We start from the raw sequence: 19482 nt of genomic DNA on the forward strand, positions 1-19482 counted from the left end.
CAAACAAAAACTTCTCTAAAAACTGAGCCTCTCATTTAATTAAATTATAAAGTAAAAGTTTAAAGTATTATCAGGAAGTAGTGAAATCATGTTCTTCTTGTGAATACCAGGAAACATTTACATTTATTTGAATAGATACTGTAGAAATATAGGAACTTTGAGTAAACTAGTCGAAAGTCTATTTGCTTTTTCATCTGGGCCTACATCAAAACTTTTGAAGTGAAATAATTTAATTCTTATTCTGGATAAAATATACACATTCCTCGGGTAGAAATTAAAATAAGTTCTGAATAACTTGTCAGGAGCTGAAAATAAACCAAAATCTGAACAATAGCATGACTGAAACAAGAGCATTTTCACACTTTTCTTGTGATGTGGTTCATTTAAATACAGGTTATTAAGTCACGAGACAGCGCACAAGTGGGTGTTTAGTGAGTAAGGGGTTGGCACAGCACCCTCCTGGGGCTGATAACAAGTGCAGAGATGGAGGAGGTTATAGGTGGCTAAGTATACTGTAGTTTGTCAGAGTTTAGTGCCAGTTTACGGGGGTTAGTAGCAACCTAGTGGTTATGGCATAGAGCATGGAATCCTGAGGTTCTGAGTTTGAGCCCCACTCCCACAAACTGCCACTCTGGATCCCTGAGCAAGACCCTTAACCCCACACCGCTCCCCAGGTGACGCACAATGGCAGCCCACTGCTCCCAGAGGGGATGGGTTAAATACAGAGGGTTCATTACATTGCTCTGCACTTGAGACAGATTAATGACAATAAAAACTGAAAAAAGAGACACCTATTGAGCATCCGTACACACACACTTACACTGGTAAAATCAAAATTACATCACGTTACAGTGTGCAGGAGGCCCCTTCCAGTACTGCCTGCAGCAGCTGACCCTTTCAGTAAAAAGCAGTACCGGACCATATCAGCTTACTTTCACTTCTAGCTCATACTCCAAAATATGCTCCAAAACATACTACAAAAAATAAAGATCATGATTCTTTAGCAATACAACAAATAGATGCTAACATAACCGTTGGATGGAGGCGGAGTTAAAGACAAGGTTTTTTTTTTTTCTCAGCATTTCTTTTAGCTAATTTTGATTTACGGGATCGCTGGTCAGTGCTTATTCAATGTTGTTTTATTTTATTAATTTCAATTCATAACATTACAGCTAAATTATAATAACTGTTTTAAATAAATGATTAAATAGCATGATAGAGGTCAGCTACAATGCTTTGAAAATATTTTCACATCCTTTGAGCTTAAAGTAACTTTAAGTAACAGATGCAGTTAATTTCTGTCCAGAATACTGCAGGGCACAAGACCAGGTAGCATAGTTTTCAGTTTTTTGATAAACATAGAGAAAGTGGGTTGTTAGTAGCAGAAGGAAGAAGTCACAGAAGGTGGCATTGACCCAAGAGTCACTCATGTATATTTTTTCATATGCAAAGTTTCCTGTTTGTAAGATAATATTGTTACATTTTATAAACATTAGAGTAGACGGGTCTACCTATCAAGTGTATCAGGTGACCTAATATGGTACAAACTGTTTTATTTAGATTATTTTGGGGGGTAAGATAAGGAAACATATAATTTAAATTTGAAATATAAACTTGTCACAATCTCATTTTAACTTTTTTACAATGACATCATGTGCCCAAAGTGATTTGCATTCTCTGAACTTTCCTATGTACTTTTGTAAAAGTACTGTTCTATCAAGCATGCAATATAAAGGGTGTTGGCTTGTGAAAAAGTGAGCCGAAAGCCACATGTAAACATCTGTGGATCTCCTCTCATTCTAGAGGGGAAAGTTTCAAATAAACCCACCATAATCCTGCTGACCACAGACCCAGGGGGTTTCAATTATTGAATCCCCCTAAACTCATTCTTAAAAGACAAAAACAAATTAGCACATGCTGAAAACAGCAAAAAAACACACCTTTGTGGAAAGTAACGTTTCTGAGTCATAAGGCAAGGGAAGACAAGATGCTTGCCATCTTGTTTCAGTGATAAAACATCATGTAACTATGAGCTTTCTTGAAGCATGCCATCTGGCATGTGAGGATGCCTTAAAAAACGATGACTAGGGAGTTTCAGTCTGCCCTGCAGTATTCTGGACAGAAATTAACTGCAACTGTCGGTTGCTCTGCTGTACTTGGATATACACATCAGAGGATAAAAATTCAGATGGATCATTTCCTCCCATATAGGATAACAACACTATCCACCTCCTCCAAATAATGTCAGGCTTCATGACTGTTGTAACTGTTTCATGTAATGGAACTTGAAATATTTCCCCAGCAGTAACTCCCCCCCTTTGATGAAAAAATAAAAAATGCAGTGACCATTCTTGCATATTGGTTTTTCCTGAAATTGAAGGACTGGAGGCTTTGAGTCTCGTTTTTACGGTTGTTGTTGTTGTCAGGTTTTTTTCTTCAATATCTAAATCAAAGAATTATCCTTCCTCATCAGAAATTTACAGGCTTTAGTCAGCGACGACAGCCTCTGAGTCGAATCTGTAGTCGTCCAAAGGCTTATCCGAAAGGTATTTTCCTACTTGCTCCAGCAGGCCCTTAGCGTCACAGGTGTTACACTGCAGCTGCCGAGTTAAATCACTACTCAGGGCAAACACAACACCATTCGCTTATACCACATAGGACTATATCACCTAATCCTTAGACACCAGTAATGTTAAAATGCCCAAGCTTCTGTTTTCCAAGATTTGGTTTAGTGAGCTTAAGGATTTATTGCCAAATGTACAGCGGCCAAGAAGGTAAGCCAGCAAATCTGAGAAAAACCACACAGTATTTTTCTTGTTATTGGAGGAAATATAATTTAACTAAATTTGTACCACAGGATTGATATTGTTTTGAGTCAAAGGAGGAAAAAGAGCAACATATGGCGCCTCTGTCGCAATGATGAGACATTTCCGTCAAATCACAGGTAATGTTTTGTTAGGTGTATTATTTAGGTGTGTATACTCTGTATTTCACTGAAGTGACCATTAATACTTTTTTTTTTTATTACAGCTGGAAGACTGACCATATGCTTGACCTCTCTCTGGAAAAAATACTACGAGACAAAAGTAAGAAATTTTACTTTATACAAAAATCCCTTTTATAATTTTAATCATTTTCAAGCTATGAAAATTCAGATATAACACTAATCTGTACCTTTTTTAAAGAATATAGAGCACTGTTCCGCTCTTTCCTGAAGTCTGAGTTCAGTGAGGAAAACATTGATTTCTGGATCGCATGTGAAGACTTTAGGTCAACTTCAGACGACCTGAAATGGAAAGCTGAAAAGATTTACGGGGAATTCATCGGACCTACAGCGTGCAGAGAGGTCAGTTTGACAGTGGTCCAGGAGTTGGGAATTGATGGCAAGAGAAGAGGTTTTCTGGGTGGGCCAGTAACATTTTTTTTTCCCATTTAAATGTCACATAAATGGAGAAAACAATTTGTTAAAGACAAATATATAACCAAGAACAAGAAAGAATAAAAGCTTCTCACCATTAACTGAATCATCACTGATGATGTAAGCTTCAGTTTCTACAGATTCTTATGCTCAGTGTTTTTTTTACACTTTAGCATTTTTTTAATGATACCTTGAGAACAATCTTTTAATAAACCAAACTCCTACTTGGCTCTTAACAGTCATTTATTTTTGATTGTTTTCACTATTTCTAATTTCAAAGAATGTTATTAGCTATTCATGTTTGATAATGAAGCCAAATGTTGTGCTTTGAACATGAAATATGAAATCCATGTGTTCTCTGGGGGTTTGTGTGGATTTGTATTTTGAAAAGTAAAGAAAAAAAGGCAAACAAAAGTACAAGAAGCTTACTGGTACAAAAATATAGTATCTTAATTGAGACAAATAAGCAAAAGCAGTTTAAAAGAAAAAAAAAAACTTAAGTCTTTAAAACATCTTTTTTATTTTTAAACAGTGCAGTCAGATTTATAATTAATTTCTTATATTAAATAAAATACTGCAACCGCCTGCCAGTCCCTGCTGCTTTTCATGGAGGCTGCCTGGAACACCATGTTCCATGAAAAGCAGCAGGGATTGGTTGAAGATGATTTCAGGTTCTGATTAGACACCAGACTTCAATCCTTGTTGGTGTTGATCTTCCTTTAAGTGGATGTCGATTATTACAGCTGCAGAGAGAGACTGGAGCTGTACATGTGGCTGGGGAAGATATTCAGTTCTTCTGCTTTAGCCACTTAAGGTGTTAGAGCAGGGTAATCGCTGATCCACTGATTGCTTTGTTTGCATTCTGGTTAAATTCTGCTAAATTTTACTACAAAGCATGTTTTTTTCAGTGTAATGCCTATTCTATTATTAAATAATTTCAGATAAATATATTTTAGTGAGTAGTATCTTGGGTTCAAGGGTTTATAGGAGTTCGCTCAACCAGTCCACATTTGTTTTGACCATTCGACTGTGTCCCTTGTGGTACCCTGTGGGGGTGGTCCGGGAGTATGGGGTCCGGGGCTCTCTGTTCAAGGCTGTCTGCTCTCTGTATGACAGCAGCAGAAGCTTGTTTCGCATTGCTTGCAGTAAGTCAGACCTGTTCCCGGTGCATGTTGGTCTCCACCAGGGCTGCCCTTTGTCACCGGTTCTGTCCATTATATTTATGGACTAAATTTCTAGGCGCAGCAAGGGACCAGGGGTTGTCCGGTTTGGGAACCTCAGGATATCATCTCTGCTGTTTGTAAATGATGTTGTCCTGTTGGCCTCATCAAACCAGGAAATTCAGCATGCACTGGGGTGGTTTTCAGCCGAGTCTGAAGCGCCCAGGATGAGGATCAGCACCTCTAAATCCGAGGCCATGGTTCTCCATGGCACAAGGGTGGACTTCCATCTTCAGGTTGGCGGAGAGACCTTGTCTCAAGTGGAGGAGTTTGAGTATCTTGGAGTTGTGTTGATGAGTGAGGGATGGATGGAGCATGAGATCGATAGAGAAGTTGGTGCGGCATCAGCGGTCGCTGTATTAGACTGTTGTGGTGAAGAGGGACTTGAGTTAGGGTGCAGAGCTCTTGATTTACCAATTGATCTATTTTTCCACCCTCTCCTATGGTCATGAGATCTGGGTAATGACGAAAGAACAAAGCGGCCGAAATGAGTTTTCTTTACATGGTGGCTGGTTGCACCATTCGATATTGGGTGAGGAGCTCAGTTACCCAGGAGGAGCTTGGAGTGGAGTCGATGCTCCTCCACATCGAAAGGAGTCATCTGAGGTGGCTTGGGCATCTGTTCAGGAGGCCACCTGTTCACCTCTCTTTGGAGGGGATCCAGGCACGTCTTATTGGAAGAAGGCCTCGTGGAGGGCAAAGGACATACAGGAGGGACAATGTCTCTGTGATGGCCTATGGTCGCCTCGAGGTCCCCCAAGAGCAGCTGGAGGAGGTGTGTGTGGATCGGGAAGTCTGGGCATCTCTGCTTAGACTGCTGCCCCTACGACCTGGCCACGTAAAATGGTGCAGTCACTGTAGTATACAATATGTTTAGATATGTAGTCTGTTTAATAAATTGGTTAATTCGCTTCTAAATTACTGGTAAAAACATATCCAAAAACACATATAGAAAGATAAAGAGCTAATGGTAAGGTGCTGGTGGTACCGCATACCACCATTTCAAGATGGTCTATTCAAAAAAGTACAAAATAATCTCTTGTCATGATCTGGCCTGTTTGCTCTCCCCTAATTAGTAATTCCTCTCACCTGCCCTCTTCCTTCCCAGCCTCAATTATAATTTATTCCAATCACCTGTTTCCTCTGGTTTATATTCAGTTCAGCCTGAGCAATCAGGGCCAGATCATTGCTTGTCTTTCTGTCAGTCTTTCTGTTCAGTTTTTATTTGGTTCATGTCCTGGATCCTAGCTGCCAGTGGAAAGAGGGTTTTTGTGTTTGTCTCGTCTCCTGATCGTCTACTGTTCCTCCCCCGCGGAGTCCTCTGGGTTTTTGGCTCATTGTGGGGGGAGGTTCAGTTTTTATCAAAGTAAGCCTGGCTCCAGGGTGGAGACCAGTTTAAAGTCTGCTTCAAGCTCCGGTTCCTACGTCCTGTCTCGGCTACCCTCTTCCACTGTGCCTGCCTGTCTGCACCTGATCCTGTCTGCTCCTGTGCGTGACCACCTGGTCATGCTTCTGGTCCCAGTAAGACTCTGAACCCTCCTGGAAGCCTGTGCATGCCTGGAAGTCTGGATCCTGCCACCTGTCTTTGTTCCTGTCTGATCTGGATCCTGCCTGTTCCTGTCTGTTCTGGATCCCTCACCAGGATCAGCTTCCAGCATCACCTCTGGGACTGCAGCACTGGGGACACTCGTGGTCTGGACTGTTAACCAGAGTGTCTGAGATTGGGCGGTGCCCCGCCCCCCCGCCTGCAGTGTCCGCGAGCCACAGCTCCACTTTAGTTTTGTTTTATTTAATAAACGTTTGAACTTTCCTACTGACTGTCTCTCCTGAATACTGGGTCCATCTGTCCTCGATTCTTGACATCTCTAACAAACTCTTAAACTTCCACACTTTACAAAAAATGTATTCTTCGTTGGGAGATTTTGCTTGAACTTCTGATTCTATAGGAAAAGGGTTAGGGTTAGTCCAAGTATGAGAGGATTAAACTTAAAGGGATGTTTTTAATAGTTCAGCAACATTGAACTTTTTTTGTCTGAATAACAAATATTTTGAAATGATTGTTTTATTTACCACATTATCTGAAGCTTATCAACACTGTAGTTATTAATTGGACATTCCAATTGTTAACTTTGTTGTCTCTTTCTCTTGTAGATCAATGTAGACCATAGTATCAGAGAGAAGATCCAGAAATCATTGAAGAAACCAAGTCGAAGCTGCTTTGATGAAGCCCAGAAACATGTATTCCTGCTGATGCTAAGAGACTCTTGTCCCAGATTCCTTCAGTCACATGCTTACCTGAGTCTGAACCGCAAATCTAGGACTCAGTGGTATATTTAGGAAAATAGTGTGCTTTTCTCATTTTGGAGAAAAGATTTACTACGCCTTGTTGATCTATACCAAAACAAAATGGATGAATATGTGCAACCTATTTTTTATGTTATAAAGATTGCAAAGCTTTTGAAAAGAACTGTTGGAAGTGAGAGAAGCTATGTAATGGATACATGAGTCAAAGGAAGATAGCACTGTACATGTTCATGCTCGCAGACTCGTTCAGTTGCTGGAAATGCTGCATGTGTTGCAGACAAGTCTGAGTACGTAGGGGGGGATTATGGAGAACAATAAAATGTCCACCGATATATAAGCAGTAGAACAATAAACCGTTATCTCTTAAAAAGGGATTGATTTATTTGTCAAATTATTTTGTCCATCTTGTTTTAACTTGATGTTCAGGCAAACATTTACACTAAGCAAATCACAGAATGCATCTTTAAGACATGGATGCACACATTCTCCAGTAAAAGAGCAAGTTTAATTTGTTTATCTGTAACATTTTGGGAATATTAGGTACCAATATTTTGAAGAGAATTTATGTAAAATAATTTTGCATTACTTCATAATGATGGAAATTGATTTTACTTTGTTTAAATTTACCTTTTGGCATTAAGGGTTAGAGAAAAACATATGCTTTGTTATTTTTTTTCAGAAATTCAATATCTTTACCTCTTCTCTGTATCTCTTCAGTATATTTTATATTAATGATGTCCTTTGGGACATATGTTTTGTTTAGACATGAATGCAAAACCTTTAAATTCTGATGCTGTTCATGGTTTCCAAATTTTTTTGAGAAATTTCCTGTTTCACATTAAGAAGGAAAGCATGTTAACTATTTGATGTGATATAGTTAGTTGGACAGTTGGAACATAAAATAAAATGGGTTAAAACGTGATGTGTTCACTACGTAAATATAAAAACATTCACGTAACTTTAAAATGGAAAAACTTACATCCTTATTTAGAAAATAGTATTTTTATAGGTTAAATCTTAGGCTGTGAAAATGTAAAGAACTTTAATGTTCACCTTGATTAAACTTATCAGCGAATATTTAAATTAATACTACCAGCAATATTGTCTCTTAGACAAATAAGATAGTACCCATTCAAATTTAGAATATTAATTGTAATCAAATAAAGTTTTGACTGGACTACAGTTTTACATCACAATTATTTACCTTTTGTGGTTAATACATTGCTACATTGTATTAGCAATTCATATTTATTGTCTAAAAGTAACTTTTTTGTCTATATTTCGAATAGTTAGTTATATTAATCTGAAAGAACAACTAACTGCAGATTTAGAGATGGACAGGAACTGTGAAAAGGAGAAGAGTTTCCACTTTCCAGAAAGAGATTCTTTTTAGGTCTTATGCCTGATACATTCTCTAATTAGTGCAGGGATGATTCCATACACCAGTAACAGGGTTTACCAAACTGGAAAAAAAAAGCAACCCTCTGTGACCTTTAATCATGCCCCTGGTCTGAGCAAGGCTTTCTTCCTAAAAAAGGTGCCTAAAAAGGAAAACTCAGGCAGCTAAAAATAAGTCAGAAGCTTAAACGACAGCACTGCTGGAGTCATCAGACAACCTGAAGCGTAACAATCAGAATGTACTGCCTTGTTAGGGTAATAATCTCATCACCCTGAGGCAATTATAGGGTAGATACACAAGTACTTAACTTAGAAAAAGAGCAAGTAAGAAAACTAAGATGACTATTTATCTCCATTAATAATATAAAAACCATTGTAAAAAAGTCAGTATTACATTAGGGACCAAAAAAGAAACTCAAAAAAACAAAAACAATATTTAGTTATTGCAAGTTATACATACATACATAAATTAAAAAAGCTTGTAAAGGAGGATTACAGGAACATCTGCTGGTATTTTCAGATGCATTAGAAACAGCTGCTAATCCTCCTGCTTTTCAACCTGATGAACACAGGGCATCAAAAAACCAGCGGAGCAGAGGTTGAGTGACTGCCATGCAGCCATATCTTCATTACACAACTAAAATCAACACCATGGGACATGAAGAAATCCCTCAAAAAGTTTTATTTGCCAGTTATTTTGCCTTGACAAAGCAAAATCTAGCAGGGACCAACACATCTGAAGCAGTGACTATCTTTGAGTCCCGAAACAGGGTGGGTAGATGGCCAGGATCTTGACCACACCAGCTGGAACGCCACAGTGTGTGTTAAGCGACCAGGTTGCACTCAGATTCTCCTTTGGGAAGCCACAGAAAGTAGAACTAAAAGAGCCCTAAATTTTCACAGTCAGCCAATGCATTTACCCTGTTGATGCTCTTGTTTATGCTGACAAGTTGGAATAAAAGTGTGGCAAAGGTGAGCAGACACCAGACAGCTGGAACATTGCGATCATGGTTGATTTTCACCAAATCCTTGGCAAGGAGAAGAAGACCCAAAAATGTTTCATCAGTGATCATAAACAAGCAGTGAAATGACATTGGCAAGAATAGACAGAAACAGCATTAATTATGACAATGAAAAATGGTAACCACACAGTGGAACCATCTTGAAAACGTAATCACTAAAATATAGAGGAGATTCTTTAGTCTTTTATCTGATAATGATCTCCTAAAGTTAAACCTTCTTGTCAATGTAAGTATAAAGGGTACTAAAAAATGGTCAGAAAGGACAGGGCTGTGTGGAAATACTGTTATTTCTTTACTGTCAATGGCATTTGTTAGCACAACGTCCAAAGTATGAAGATGAAAATGTGTAACCGTACGCTAATTTTGAACAAAGCCTATGGAGTGTAACCCCACTAAAATCATAAGAGCTGCAGATTCTGCCAAGCACCCTATACTACTGGGTTTTTGTCAGAGCAGAGCACCTTGGAGTGGTTGGACTCGAATAACGTGACAATTTGATCGTAGTGCAGTGATAGTTTATACATTAAGGCTTTAAATAGAGCAATAAAGTGGTTATATGGCTTATACAGCTGGTGTCTGGCATGCCGACTCTTTATCTGGTCACCTTACCTTTCAGCCCATGCCTTTTCTTTTCTAGTGTTATCTGTATAAAACGGATGAGTTGTGTCATATACAATGGTCTGTTTTTCCACCGCCAAAATAAACATTTTGTGTTCCGTGGTGTCCTATCAAATTGGATTCCTTGGTGGTTCTGGGTTTGAGCCACAGCTGCTGTTGTTTTAATGTTTTAGAATTAAATACAATTCACAGTCTGCACATGCAGTGTTTGACTTAAAACTTAGATTTTTGCAACTAACTTCACTCTACTGTAGAGAGACAAGGAGTTGAAGTATCAAGCGTGGGAGAATAGATCAGTCACACATTTTAGAGAAGTGTCCAACAGCCAACGCTTTTGGGATGGAACCAACCTCATTGGCTAGAGTGGCTGCCATCAACCATGGCAGCAGGGTGTGGCCACTCTGCAGTGCTTACTGACTTGGTAGAACCCTAAGATCAGATAAGATTACAGGATGCATTTATGCAATCACTTTCAATTTTGGTATGAATGTTGAAATCCCTTGTCTGTATTTAAAACTAAATCAAGCAGGAACTCTGAAAACTGATCTAAAAACTGTGAGTAAGGACCTGGTGGACAATAAAAAGTTACTAACAGAAGAGGTTTTGTTGCTTTAAAATTTGGGGTTAAATGTTAAAAATGTTTTACTATTAACTGGCTTTGGGCTAATCAATAAGTCAGATTGAAAGATTGCTACTGCTCATCCTTGTTGCCCAAAATTTCTGCGGATATGGGAAATTAAAATAGCTGGAGAGTTGCCTAGTTTTCATTTACATAACTCTCTTGTTGCAGCAAGGTATCTGTAGGAGAAGATAAATCAATTTTGATTATCACAGATGAAGTAATTAACACATTTTGTAAGAGAAGAGAGGGATCTTATGTTAAATAAAACAGTTGTTTTAACTTTTTTATCAATGGATTAATTGTAATTTGTACTATATTATCAGAATTCACATGGATAGGATAATCAGAAAATATTTTTTTCAAAATCTTTTTATTTCACCCATGGATAAGACTGTCTGGATGATGGGTGGGTAACAGTAGAGATACTGAATAGGTGTGTTCTACTAAAACTCTGCTTACTTGTCTGCATCTTGATTTGTATGGGTTTTGGAGGACTAATATCTCCAAAACCCATACATTTGGCCAGATTCCTAAAGGGCCGCACCATTCTAAATGGGATTGATGCAGCTCTGAATCAGACAAGGTTTCCCCCAAATAGCCCACATTGAACTATATAAACCACCAGTGGTTTAATGATGACATGTCGCTAGATTTGTCTCAATGGTCAGATCAGGGAGGGGGGCAGCGAAAACCATCAGAAATTGTCTTTGCAAACTTGCACACCAAAGCAACACAAATTTTTTACCTCTGGTTGGTGTAATCGGATATAGTTACCGCCAATATGAAAAATAATTATACCAGGACTTAATCTACGCTTTTAAAATCATGGTCAAATTTTGCCCCCTTCAACATTTGCTATCATCCCTGGTGTCTTTAAAGTCATATTTTTGAATACAAGGCTGCCAATCAACACAGGCAGCTTTGCCTAGAAATGAAAAGGCAGAGGTATAACACATACCCTTGCACAGAAAACAGGAGAGAGGAAGGGGAGATTTAGAATGATTTAAGAAAGCATCAGGGGCCTTAGAAAAGAACGCCATAGTAGTGTCAAGCTGTGGTCATGCACAAGCCATATGACCAGAGATGGGTATTAACTAGTTATATTTACTCATTTACATTTATTCATGTAACTTCTTTAAAACAATTTCACTTTAAAATTTAGTTTTGCTATACCTTACTTTACTTACCTTACTCCTGGTAAAGTGATATAGTATCACTACTCTTTCTTATTTAAGATTTCTGTCTACTCAACTCGAGTATTTGCTAGTAACTTTAGCAGTTGGAGATCAGGTCAACATACCATAAACAACAGATACCATCACAATAAGTTAAAAAAGTTTATTTTGCCTAAATGTACTTTTTTGTAATCAAGCATTTTTTATATATATATTTCTTTGTTTTATTTTAAATATAAACACCCCAGACTTTGCATATAAAATTCTGATTACATCACTTTTTAACATTAAAGTGAATCTTAACCAAACAGATACTTAATACTTGAGTAGCCTTTTTACCAAATACATGACTGCTCTCTACTTTTACTGAGATAAAACATTTTGAAGTAGTGCCAGTCTCACTTAAGTAACATGTTTGTTATCGTCCCACCTTTATATAATACATTGATCATGGCAAAAAACTTCAGCTTGGTTAAATTCTTCATTCAATGAAAACATTGTACAACATTGTTGATGTTCAAATTGCAGGTATGAAATCAATATATCAGTATTGGGTTTTCTGAATGCTGATAATTTATAGGACACTATGTTATATTTAGTTATATTTGGCTTCAAATAGTTGCATTATCAAAATAATTTAGTGGCTTAATGTGCAGTTATTTATGAGGAGCACAGTTTATTTCTAAGTTCTGCGTCTGTAGTCGTAAGTATTCCAGGGTGTCAGGGGTTGTTCCTATTAAATCACAAAGTTCTCAAATCTCTATCACACAGTGTACTGTTCCTCACACACAAGATGCCACTGTTTTCCCATTGCCCAGTGAGGTTACCATGGTAGCTAAAAGGAAGGAAGTACTGTCAATGGCACTATGTCAAAGTTGCAACAATTGTGACTGATCAAAAGGCTAAAATCCTAAATGATCCTTTATCCACTGGAGTTGTAATACCTTGGTGTAAAAGACAAAAAAAAGTGCTGTCAGTTAAATATTTGGTGTCTCCATGTAACAGCTCAGTGCTTATAACCATGTCTGGGCAAAAGAGAGAAAGCAGCATCAGTGAAGCCAAACATAAGGACAGGTTGTAATAGGGCAGCATTTGTCAGCAGGCTTTATAAATGGTATCACCTTTAAAATGGAAAAAGATTAAAATGTATTAAAAAAAAAAAGGTTTTTGGTTTCCAAAAAGTATATAGAATTTCATCAAATAAACCAGAATAACCATGATCTTATCAATTAGGGCAGTATGTCCAGAACTAAATGTGTAAAACCTCATCAGAAAGCAAAAAATTATGACATAGGTTCCCTCTAACTATAGAATGAAATAAAGTAAATCCGGTTTCTTTACCTTCAGTGATTTTCTATACACATAAAGACACTTGATTAATGTATCACAAGTAATTTAACAATGTGTATGATAGCATGGTCTGGACCATGCACATTTTTGTGAACACATTTCTAATCAGGAAAGACAGCAAAAATGACCTCACAAAACCGATTAATGCAAAATTGACAAAATATTTCATAAGTAAATATCCCTCATTCAAAAACAAGGACATTTTATTGCCTGGCAGAAAAAAATTTAGACAAAAGCCTTTCCTCCAAACAATGAACATCTCAGTTAATTTATCTCAGTGTCAGATCTTGCAATGCTGAAAAAAACCTGCAAAAATGCCTTATATCTGTGCCTCTACATGCCTATATAAGCATGTAAACTTTCTGCTATCACTCAGGAAGTGGTAATTGCCACGGGCCACTTCTAAACCTAATCTAATGCCGGAGTTATGTAACTGCAGTGCTGAGCAAGCTTTCATGCACCATGAAGCCACTTCAGGCAAACTCAAAAAAGCATTAACATGTCTTGCAAGAAAGAATCATGCAAACCAAGATAATTTCTGAGTTGTTGGGTGCTAATGAATGCAGAATTATTAATTTGAGTTTTTATATCTTAAAGTTGTTTCTTTTTCTTTTCTTACTTCCTTTAGGTAGAAGCATTGTGGTAGATGGCCACTATATTGTCCACTCTGCTTCAGGCAACCATGGTCATCGTTAAGGCACAGCTAATAAACAAGCATAGACTCCCAAAATCCCCTATAGTATCCTTTCTTCCGAACCTCATGACAAATATATATAGCAGTCTACTTTATAAGGTACACGTGTTAAGTCTCTGTTTAAGGGGTCATGGAATGATTATATAGGGTGGTGCTGGTCGTTAAGGTCTCTGAATAGGGTGTGTAACATTGGTTGGGCTAAATATTGCATTTTTGCTGTTCTACAAGCCCTAATGAAAACCTGGTTAAAAGGCCTAGAATGAAAAAAATGATCCAGTTTATACCCATTTTCTTTATAAGCTGATTTGAAAACAATAATGAGACATTGGATGGTTATCAATGCACTCTTAAAATAATTAGTTATGATCACTGTTTTACTTGAAAGGTTCATCACTATTCAGTTTTTGATGGTTTTTGTATAATGGTGCTCACTGTAGTTCAAACAGTTTTAAGACCTATGAATAGATTTTGATTGAAAATTGAGATTTGGGTTGAAAAATTTCACAGACTTTGTTTGTGATTTTTTTTTAATTTAATTTTGTTGAGTTATGTTGGGTTTGTGTTGTTATTTGGAGATGTCTTAACCTAATCCATGCTGTAAGATCATTTAATATTGTGGTTTTTACAGTCCCTTAAAAAAAATCAATTAAATTAGAGGGAAAATTAAAAACATGTCCCATTTATCTGGTTTTTATTATTAAACATGACCAGCAACAATGAGGCCTTAGTGTTTTGTTTTCCTTTTTAATGGAACCGTTAATGTGGTTAAAAGATTTAAAAAAAAAAAGAGATCGACCACATTGTTAAAAAAAATGGGCGGGAGAGATTATTACTTCACTTAGGGTCTCATTTGACATTTTTAAACATATCAATAACCTAAAATGCAAATGCATAATAAATAATAAATAAAGCTACAATGGTAAAAGCATATTAATTGGCAATAAATGGCAAATTTTTGCTCAAATGGTTTTATTGGTGGCTGGGAAATTGTTAGCTAAAGTATGAGATACATTACGTAAAACTCATTGGGTTGTGGCAGATGTATAATGTTTAAAAACCAATCAAGATGCTATCAGTTTTCATGGGTGACCACATTGTTTAATGTCAGCTCATGAAAGGTTTGCAGACATCCTGCAGCAAATTTGATTATAAGTATTTTTACATTGAGAGGAGACGGTTCCCCTGGTAACAAGTTCACATCTTAGCTCATAAACAACCCTCCTGAATTCACTTGTTTAATATGTTTATATGACAGATCATCAAAAATAGATTGTTAAATCAAAAATGTTTCAAAAAGTGTTTGTTCTTTTTTTTTAGAAGAGCCTCTTGACTTTCTCAAATGAAATCACGTATAAGTAGCAATTCCTTGTGTCGTATTTAACATATAACTTCCAGGATAGTCTTTGTAGTTGTATATTATACAATGCAGAATGAAATGTTGTAGTTCCCTCTCTTATGTTTTACTTTTCTGTACTTGCCAAAATACAAACCTGTATCTGGAACTAATCACAGCTGATTTGAAGACAACCTCAAACGTCAGCAGTCAGCACCACAACTGCTAGGATCAGTTAAAGCTAGACCCATGCCAAGACACTGTCCAGTTCACTACAAATTCCCACACAGCAATTGGATTTCTGGCACTGACTATGATTCTCCTCACCTATCACTTCCCAGTTTGTTGAACAGCTAATAGGATGAATTGTAAAAGAGCTGCGCTCCTTCAAATACAGAGTCTGCCTGCTTTGGCAATACACCAGTGTATTATCATGGTTATTGAGCATGCTAATGCAGTGATCTGAGGTAAAAATGTGTTTGATTTGGTTGAAAAATTTCTGAAAATAAGGTTAAATATTGGTGTGTATTGGTGTGAATGTGTTTTTTAGCCCTGTTATCTGCTCAAGGGTATAACCCTCTTATCACCAAGACAATGAAATGATGGATGGAATGTTTTTTTTTTATTCTCTATTGTTGTAAGATAAACTATTGTCTTTTATTTTTTTTGGTGCATTCCACAACTACTAAAGATCTTTATTTACTACAGTTTGAAAGATATCAGTTTGCCCAAGCTAAGCATTTTAGGCACTAAGCCGGTGGTTTCCAAAGGAGTCTGGTCGTAATGTGACGTCGAAGCAGTCTCTCTTACTTCCTGTCTCTTTGCTCAGTCTCTGTTGCAATCAGTCTGGTGTTTCCTCTTTCTGACAAAAGGCTGCGGCCTCAGATGGCATTATTCTTCTCAAAAATTATCTCATTGTTTTCTGATATAGTTTTTCTCCTGCCTTGAAGAGCAGTCATTCCAAACGAATTCTCATGAGATGAGAATTTACTCTCACCTCAGGAGTAAACATACATAGAACATACTGCACGAGAGGTTTTTAAAGATTTGCCTATCAGTCTCTCTTGATGTCATTTGCATCTGCGCTGCCAGACCAAAAATAATTCAAACACTGTTTGCTTTCAAGCCTGAGACTCTTGTCTGGCAGCTTGTTTGGTCAGTCCAGCAAAGGCAAGAGACGGAAAATGAGAAGCCAAAAGGGAAAGGAAAGAAACTGCAAGATACAACAGGGAGTAAGGCATCCGAGGAGGGAGGCATTCATGCACTGTGTAAGTTGTTTCTAACTGTGAAGTAGGAGGAGAAGTGCAACAGGCGGGAGGAGGAGGAAGGGGTGCTTCCTCTTTAGTCTCAGTAAAGCTGCTGAGGTATCCCAGCAGCCCTAGTCTGTAGCGACAGGAGACCTTCGTATAAAAAGCTGCATCGCAGAGGGAACCCTCCTAAGTGCCTCTCAGACACAGCATGACCAGGACCAAGAGCCTTAGAGTGTGGACCTAACAAAACAATGCCCAGCATAAAAGCCACACCACACAGCACACATCAGTTCATCATGGATCGAGATGACAGGAACAGAAACAATACCATGTGAGTACTTACACTTTAAACTCTATTGTGCCGAGGATGTGCTGACTTCTTTCTTAGTATCACTAATGGGTTTTTTTTAACTACAGGATTTATCAGAAATATTTTTGATTTGTTTTTGCTTTTATAAAAAGTTGTCAAAGTTAAAAGAATGTGCTCGATCATTTAAAAATAAAAAAATGAACACTGTAGATACATTTTGAACATTAAGCTTGTCCTTTTCTAATTACTAGAATGCTCAGTGTACTTTCACATACTCAGTAGAGACTAATTTAAGAACAGTAAATCAATCAAAATGAATTCATGTTTTTCTTATTTACACAGCGGAAAGAACCTTATGTGCAGACTCCAGTGCATGTTCTCGCATTCGCCTCAATGCTCAGAGAGGTAAGGAATTCTATGTACTGTTTTGCATACATTTCAGTTTTAAAATAGCCAGGCTGCTCCAATCATTTCCATCTATGGCATCTGGTAAGGATTCAAATGATCTAGAGACACCATGTTTGCTTTGGCACGGTACATGCTAGTGCCAGCTAATCCCAGGGTTCAACATTTTTTTAGTGAACTTGATAAGCACATCTGCAAGGGCCTTCCTGGATAAAAAGGCCTCAGCATCCTTGGTGTCCTTGTAAATCTATTTCACTCAGATTTGATCCAGGTTCAGTAATCCAACTTGTATTCTATCCTAGCAGGCTAAGTTTAGAAGATACTCAACAATGGTCACAGTCCCTGGAAAGGCTTCTTGAATCCAAATGTAAGTTTTTTTCTCTCTTAAAAATTGGAATGTTGTTAAAACAGAACATTAGCTTTAAGAAAGGAATAAATATTTAAAGAAAAGCTTAAAAGGAATGTTATTTGTCTTATGCCTGGTGTTTTTTCCTACCTCAGATGGACTGGCAACCTTTCGTAACTTCCTTAAATCAGAATATAGTGATGAGAACATTGAATTTTGGCTTACATGTGAGGACTACAAAAAGATTAAGTCTTCATTTCGAATGTCCTCAAGAGCTAAGAAGATTTATGAGCAGTTCATCAAAGCAGAGTCCCCTAAAGAGGTAAATCAGACTGGACAAAATCTTTGCATTCATACACATAGATCCACAGACACGCAGTTTCTGTTCCACCTTTCAAGCTCTGTGTGTTCATGAAAAAAACTGCAGCTCAAATGTTAAATCTCACGTCTCCCACTCTTGGCTCAAATCCCCCTCATACCTATCCGTGTGCCTCATTTCAGATCAACATTGACTATCACACTCGAGAGCAGATCAAAAGGAACATCAAGACTCCCACCGTGCTCTGCTTTGACGAAGCTCAGAAGATAGTTTACGGGCTGATGGAAAGAGACTCGTACCCGCGATTCCTCCGCTCGGACGTTTATAGAACACTCCTGGAAAGCCTCGCTGCTGACGACACGAAGGGATGAAAGTGCAGTCAGGAGAAGGGAGGAAGGAGAAGAAATCCCATAACTGGAATGTTTGAGGCTCCTTCAGGAAGAGGAACTGAGAACCAAAGGAAGGAGGGTCATCAAGTGTGGCACCAGGACACAAACAGCCCCGCGCACCTCAGGGATGCCACTCCTGTTTGTTCTAACAAAGGAGAGGATCCCTGCATTTAGCACCAGGAACCTGAGGACTTTTTGAAGCAAATTTCACAATACTGACCCCGTAGATTTGTCACAGGAGAAAGATCACGCAAGACAACTGAGCGTATGTAACTATGAAACAATGAACAAGGTGATTGACTGCTGCGGTGACAGTAGAGCTGCGTAAGAAGGTCATTGTCAGGGCAAGAGTTGCCCTCTGACCTTCTTTGGAGAGGTACAGGTAGAAGATACAACAGTCACACCTTATTAACTCCCACTCTCTCACTAATGTGTTTGAGAGAGAGAAAGAAAGAAAAGGAGACAGAAAGTGAAACTGATGGGGTAGAATCTTAGGGTGGCGCTTATAGACCATTTACTTAGAATAAGCTGTTGCTAAAAAGAAGCAATCAAGTCACTGTAACAAAAAGGACAGAAAGTTCACCCCAGACTGAGGATTAAATAAGGAGCTGTCAGTTTTTACTGAAAACTTTTTTTTTAAATTGTTATTTCTTTAATCAAAATCCTTCTCAAAAAGCAAGCATATTTTTTTAGACAAAGGAGTTTTCTTTTATTAAACATCTTGGAAGTGCTTTCTATAAAAAAAAATAAATACATATATATGAAAAAGCAAGACAGTGCACATTTCCTTGTCAGATCTTGACAGATGGTTGCACTATCGAAACAAGAACTTCCCATTTCATGCTGCTGACGTCAGATTTAATTCGTCATTCGGTAGATTGCTTGCTAAAACTCCCACTGAAATCTTATGGCACTAAATTGGAATAAGTTTTACATTGTGATTGAACCGATACAATTAGGATATGTTACACTGCATGAAAATGTGGTAAAACTTATTTCAAATGATCTTAATAGGCTTCATTACCGATTGTCAAAGCACACAGAGTGAATGTACCGTATGCTTTTTTAGGAATTTTAATAGTAGAATTAACTTAAATTGGAACCATGTATTATTTATTGCTTACTGTCACAATTTGAATGCAAAGTTTGTTTGTAGTGTTGAAGTGCTCTTTTAGCAAGTGGATTTAAATATATTAAATTATTTGAAATGCTTGAAATCAAAGCCGAATTGTCAGTCTCCTCTTTCAAATTGGTTTAAACTGTTTTCCCTTTCTTTATTTTAGTCCTGAAGCTTGTTTGTAGAAGATAA

General features: G+C 37.7%; 2 protein-coding genes across 3 annotated transcripts; both read left to right on the forward strand.

Moving 5' to 3' along the window:
- The first annotated feature begins 2613 nt into the window (after positions 1-2613).
- On the forward strand, positions 2614-7658 carry LOC107083002 (regulator of G-protein signaling 1-like). Its single transcript, XM_015371928.1, has 5 exons — positions 2614-2774; positions 2858-2944; positions 3031-3086; positions 3186-3346; positions 6790-7658. Exons 1-5 carry the CDS (start codon positions 2698-2700, stop codon positions 6973-6975), a joined length of 567 nt encoding a protein of 188 aa, XP_015227414.1. The 5' UTR covers positions 2614-2697; the 3' UTR covers positions 6976-7658.
- Positions 7659-16184: 8526 nt separating this feature from the next.
- LOC107083014 (regulator of G-protein signaling 21-like) lies at positions 16185-18905 on the forward strand. Of its 2 annotated transcripts, none has more exons than XM_015371942.1 (5): positions 16185-16735; positions 17057-17119; positions 17425-17486; positions 17621-17787; positions 17967-18905. In XM_015371942.1, exons 1-5 carry the CDS (start codon positions 16656-16658, stop codon positions 18153-18155), a joined length of 561 nt encoding a protein of 186 aa, XP_015227428.1. In that variant the 5' UTR covers positions 16185-16655; the 3' UTR covers positions 18156-18905. The 2 variants fall into 2 exon arrangements, with proteins under 2 accessions (XP_015227428.1, XP_015227427.1); XM_015371941.1 differs by having other exon boundaries at positions 16204-16735; positions 17422-17486.
- The last annotated feature ends 577 nt before the right edge of the window (positions 18906-19482 follow it).

The sequence above is a fragment of the Cyprinodon variegatus genome, unplaced genomic scaffold, assembly GCF_000732505.1.
Source record: "Cyprinodon variegatus isolate N-32 unplaced genomic scaffold, C_variegatus-1.0 Scaffold67, whole genome shotgun sequence".
Classification (NCBI taxonomy): Eukaryota; Metazoa; Chordata; class Actinopteri; order Cyprinodontiformes; family Cyprinodontidae; genus Cyprinodon; species Cyprinodon variegatus.

What these genes read in the sequence shown, in the direction of transcription:
- LOC107083002 (XM_015371928.1), top strand. Translation starts at nt 2,698, where the DNA reads ATGCCCAAGCTTCTGTTTTCCAAGATTTGGTTTAGTGAGCTTAAGGAT. An exon ending in AAAAATACTACGAGACAAAA is followed by an intron (nt 3,087 to 3,185) that starts GTAAGAAATTTT and finishes CCTTTTTTAAAG; the next exon opens with AATATAGAGCACTGTTCCGC. An exon ending in GACCTACAGCGTGCAGAGAG is followed by an intron (nt 3,347 to 6,789) that starts GTCAGTTTGACA and finishes TTTCTCTTGTAG; the next exon opens with ATCAATGTAGACCATAGTAT.
- LOC107083014 (XM_015371941.1), top strand. Translation starts at nt 16,656, where the DNA reads ATGCCCAGCATAAAAGCCACACCACACAGCACACATCAGTTCATCATG. An exon ending in AGGAACAGAAACAATACCAT is followed by an intron (nt 16,736 to 17,056) that starts GTGAGTACTTAC and finishes TTATTTACACAG; the next exon opens with CGGAAAGAACCTTATGTGCA. An exon ending in TCGCCTCAATGCTCAGAGAG is followed by an intron (nt 17,120 to 17,421) that starts GTAAGGAATTCT and finishes ATTCTATCCTAG; the next exon opens with CAGGCTAAGTTTAGAAGATA.